The 5,210-nt window shown below is 35.1% G+C and overlaps 1 protein-coding gene across 1 annotated transcript; it reads right to left on the bottom strand.

The window, feature by feature from the left end:
- Positions 1-3,889: 3,889 nt before the first annotated feature.
- Positions 3,890-4,898, bottom strand: P2RY10 (purinergic receptor P2Y, G-protein coupled, 10). The gene has a single exon (XM_006872508.1). The coding sequence runs from the start codon at positions 4,874-4,876 to the stop codon at positions 3,890-3,892; it is 987 nt and encodes a 328-aa protein (XP_006872570.1). The 5' UTR covers positions 4,877-4,898.
- Between the last annotated feature and the right edge of the window lie 312 nt (positions 4,899-5,210).

The following is a 5,210-nucleotide window of genomic DNA, read 5'->3' as shown; positions in this document are numbered from 1 at the left end:
AAAAAAAAAAAAAAGTGAATAAAAACTATGGAGATGTGGTTTACATTTTTATATTACAATCAGTATTCTCAATTTTTTTTAGGTGGTTTATATTCTGGAAAGTACACAAAAAGGTGTAAGGAGTGCTAAACAGAATGAGAGTAAGATGGTCAAAGAAATAAACTATTTATTAAGAATGAGAGCGAAAGAGACATTTGCCAACAGGCAGTCAGTTCTAGAGAAACTTGTGTCTATTGCAAAGCTATTTTTTCTTATATGCCTTTTAAAAGTAAGTGATAAACAAATGCTCTGTTGATTCTTTAAAGGTTATGCAGTAGTGCAGAAGAACAAGTCAAATGGAATACAAAAATTAAAATTTAGGTTAAACATTTAACCTATATGTTAATTTAAGGTGAGCAAAATTCTTGGGTAAACAAGAATGGGAATTCTTGAGAGATTAATAAGGCTGGTTTGAAGGATATATTTAATGAAATGATACACAGAAGTCTTGTGGTATTCTCCAAGTTTCTGGCAGTTGTTTACTTTTGCAAAGGACACTAATTTTCTTATAGAAACAAATTTATAAATTTTGTTGTTATATTTAAGTGTCACTGAGTCAGTTCTGACTCACAGTGACACTTTATAGGGTTTCTGAGGAGCGGCTGGTGGGCTTGAACTTCCAATCTTGAGCTTAGCAATTCATTGCTTATACACCAGGAGTCCAATTTCATAATGTTGTTGTTGTTAAGTGTCTTTGAGCTGGTTCCAACTCCAAGCATCCTTATATAGGCATTCTTAAGCTGTGAATCTTTGCAGGAGCAGAAGGATTCATCTTTCTACAAAGGTGATACTGGTGGGTTCTAACTAGTGACATTGTGATTTACAATCAATTACTTTTCCTACAGAGCCACCATGTTCCCCAATTTTTATAATTGTTATTATTGTTGTTGTTGTTATGTGCCATGGAGTCGGTTCCAACTCATAGCAACCCTACACAGGGTTTCCGAGGCTGTAAATCTTTACGGGAGCAGACCGCCTCATCTTTCTCCAGCGGAGCGGCTGGTAGTTTCAAACTGTTGACCTTGTAGCTAGCAGACAGATTCGTAACCACTACGCTACCAGAACTCCTTAATTTTTATAATAGGGAGGTATATTTTTAAACAAGAGTCTCCTGCTCACTATTTTTACAAAAATGAAAACACACTCCACAAAAATAATCTAATCAATAACGAATGTTATAACTGTATTATTAGTGGTGGTAGTGTTCTGTTGAGTTGGTTCCTACTCATAGCGATACTGCATAGGATTTCCAAGGCTGTAAATATTTACAGGAGCAGAAAGTCTCATCTTTCTCCCATGTAATGGCTGGTAGTTTAGAACTGCTTACCTTGAGGTTAACAGCACAACTCATAACCTCTACACTACCAGATCTACTTATATTATATTATATGATGTATAGCTATATAAACTTTCTAAAGGTAAGCAGCATGTCCAATCACATATAAACTGCATTTGCCATATAAGTTACTATAATTCTTATATTATTCAAAATTTCTTCCCATTTTTACCAAAACTAGTGGTTACGAGTTGGGCTGCAAACCTCAAGGTCAGCAGTTTGAAACTACCAGCTGTTCCATGGGAGAAAGATCAGAGTTTCTGCTCCAGGAAAGATTTACAGCTTGGAAACCCTATACAGGGTTGCTATACGTCAGAACTGACTCCATGGTACACCACAAAAATCAGAAGTTAAAAAAATCTTTGAACAGAGGTATAGGATTCTGAAAAATTTCTAAGGTGGACTTTGACAGGTGTCTTCCATAAGAAATTTGAGGGTTTTTAGTGACTTAAAAAAAATCAATTCAAGTGTATATAATTTGCTATCTTTGTTTCGCATTACCTTCCTATGGCAACCATAGAGGTAGCTCTTCAATTTTGTAATACCTTAAAGCAGTCTCATTGATAATTGGTAAGGCCTTTAAAATTTAATAGTCAATTATCTCATGCTTGAATAGTGTTATCCTTTTCTTTCTTATCATATTAGGAATTTATGATTTTAACCTGTCTATACTAGCCCCTAGATGGAGTTACTTATGCTAAGGTCTAAAACAGCAAACCCTAACTCTTGCCAACTGCTTGCAAGGTGAACATCTGAGAGGGATTATTGAGAACTGAGGCTCCTTTTATCTACAAACATAGCAGGATGCATAGTTCCAAATGAGTATTTTTCAAAGTCATCTCATTAAGGGTGGGGGTTGTCTACACAGTCATTAATCTGCCATTAATTCCATGTGCATCTAAAAATTATTCTTAGATATTTCCTTCACATCCAGATTTAAAAAGAAAGCACAAGAAAACCACTTTTATAGCTACAGAACTTTTTCCCTTCCCAGAAATCGTGTCCTTTTTTCCCGTCCCTCTTTCCAGTCTATAGCCAATCTATGTTTGGCTACATATCAAGTATCTATGTTTTTAAAACTGCATGTATAAAAGATGAAAAATATTTATTGAGCTTCATGAATGTCAACCTGAGAAGTTGAGGATCACTAGTATTCAAAACAACCTATGACTATAAAACAATGGCCATAATCTCTGTAAATAAAAGATAAGAAAAATTCCACAATTAGGACACATACTTTTCTCATACCCCTAATAATGTGATTTTTTTTATGCTTCTAATTCCATTTTCTGAGCTCTGCTGACAGAAAAGTGTTTTTTTTTTTTCTTTAAAATAAGCACAAACCATCCAGATTTGTTTACAGTTTTAATAAACAAAGGTAGAGTAAAATTTTAAAAGAAAGTGTATTGTATAGCTTAGAAAATCTAAATTTTACAAAATGTTCATCTCTTAGCTTTCTTAATTTCTTTTTTTCATCCATTTATAAGGACTGTATGTCATGAACTAAACCTTAAATTCTGTTTTTGAGAAATAATAAACTCTTTCAGGTTATTTTAATCTATAACAGCAGGACTCAATATATTGAGACAGTATTAGCATAGCACGAGTATTTATCATTTGTTCTTCAAAACTGACACGACACAATACACAGACTATTCAAGAAAATTGTATTAAAATTTTGCCTACTTGTAGTATATGTCTTCACCATTCTATTTAATATTGACATACAAATCATAGTAACAAAAAAGGAGGGAACAATTTAGTGTATGCAGGACAAACTTTGGTTCACAACTGCTTATTCCAAAGCAAGGTGTTTAACCTATCTGATGTTTCATGTGTTAATTTGCAATAGAAATTCCCACACATTTATTAGAGGGGCCAAATGAGATTATATATGTGAATTTACCTTGTACAATGGCAACTCAGAACACAATTGACATACATTTTAAACAAATGAACACATTCCCATACCCTTTCTGCAGCAACAGAATTGAGATCCTGAAATTCATGTGCACATTTGCTTTAAATCCTTATTCCCCTTTATCTATGCATGTATCCCTTAGAAATACTATAGATTTTATTTTTTAAAAAAACTATTTCAGAAATGTCTTCATATGGAAGAGAGATTAACTTATTTTTATATGCTGGAAAAGATTCATGTATTTATTGTACCTTCTTAGCAATAATAAATTTATTGGAAAATGTTTAAAATTATGTATCTCATTTTTACTTCATAGGAAACATTTGTAAAAAAAAAATATATCTGTTTAATAAGAAAAGGCCTTGAATTTCAAGAGAGAAAGCAAGCAAATCCCATCTTCCCTTCCTTTCCCACATTCTCCACACATTGCACTCATTATAACACCGTTGTGACCACAACTATCACATAAGAAGACACCTATTTTTGTTGTTTCAAATGTTCAACTAAAGAAATTGTCTGGCTAGTTTTTCTGGCCCTAGGCACAAGCCAATGAATGTGAGTAAAAAAGTAATAATTGAGAAATTATTTTATTTTTAGTTAATCATTGATGAACCACTCTCTCTGCTCATGAGGCGGGAGCGTATCACAGAGCTGCCATGGAGGAATAGTTGGTCACGAAATTCTGAGGCCATAAAGTAATAGAGAATTGGATCTAAAAGACAGCATAGACTTGCAAGACACAGACAAAATGGATGGAAATACTGTGTACTTTGAACAATAAAACAACTGCTAATGATGCTTTCCTTTACCATGGTGTAAAAAATAAAGTTAATATGATATGGAGTGAAGCAGATGAAGAAGACTGCAGCACACGTGAAAACCATCCGTAGAGCTTTCTGCCTTTCACTGATTCCTTGGAAAGCTACTGGTGGCTGTCTCAAGGATATAGTTGTTTTCCAGGTACACCATGCAATGATGACAACTGGGATTACAAATCCTGCCAGTTCAGCAACTGTAATCATTCCGACTAAAGCCACTGCATTCATTTTCTGGTAACCAAGATCAGCAAAGCAGTAGTCAGATTTGTTGGTTAAGTCAGAATTTCTCAGAATAGGAAATGGCAAACAAGCAGTTCCCACAATGACCCAGATGGCAGCACTAATGCCCACGTCATACCTACGCTTCCAGTCTCTGGCCTTGAAGGGCTTCAGGAGAAAGAAACACCTCTGGAGACTGATGCACGTGAGGAAGCAAATGCTGGCATACATGTTGAGATACTTCAGGTAGAAACACAGCAAACAAAGGGCTCTTTGGAAAGGCCAGTGGTGGGTGATGTAATAGTAAATTCGGAGGGGCAAGGACAGGACATGAGCAAGATCAGCTACAGAGAGATTGATCATGAAAATGATGGCCTTATTTTTCTTGCTGATGAAGCGGTACAGAACCCACAAAGCCACACTGTTGGCCAGAAGACCAGGGATGAATATGAGGATATAAGTGGTTGCATAGAGTGAATATTGAAATGTCGCATTAAGGAAATTGCAGCTAATTTCAGCATTGCTGGTGCTGTTGCTAATCATCTTGAATATTTCAATATATTCATCAAGGCAAAATGTGGCTTTATGTCACCTGTTCAAAACAAAGGGAGGGGGAGAATATAATGGTTAACTACTTGATTAACTAACCATAAGCTCTTCTTTTTACTCTTACAGAGGAATAGGATATTAGGATTAAAAGTGATCTGTTTACAGATGTGGAAGCACAAACTCATAGAAACTGTTCCAAAGTCACCCAGTGAATCAATTAGGGAACCATGGAATTGACCTAACACTGTCCTCCCAGATTCTCTAAGATGTGTCATGGGGCCAATGGTGTTCTGAAAGATTCAGTCTATTTTCCACACTATAATCAAAG

The sequence above is a fragment of the Chrysochloris asiatica genome, unplaced genomic scaffold (genome assembly GCF_000296735.1).
Source record: "Chrysochloris asiatica unplaced genomic scaffold, ChrAsi1.0 scaffold00201, whole genome shotgun sequence".
NCBI lineage: Eukaryota > Metazoa > Chordata > Mammalia > Afrosoricida > Chrysochloridae > Chrysochloris > Chrysochloris asiatica.
Note: the sequence above shows the minus strand (reverse complement) of the source record. Positions and strands in the feature narration are given on the sequence as shown.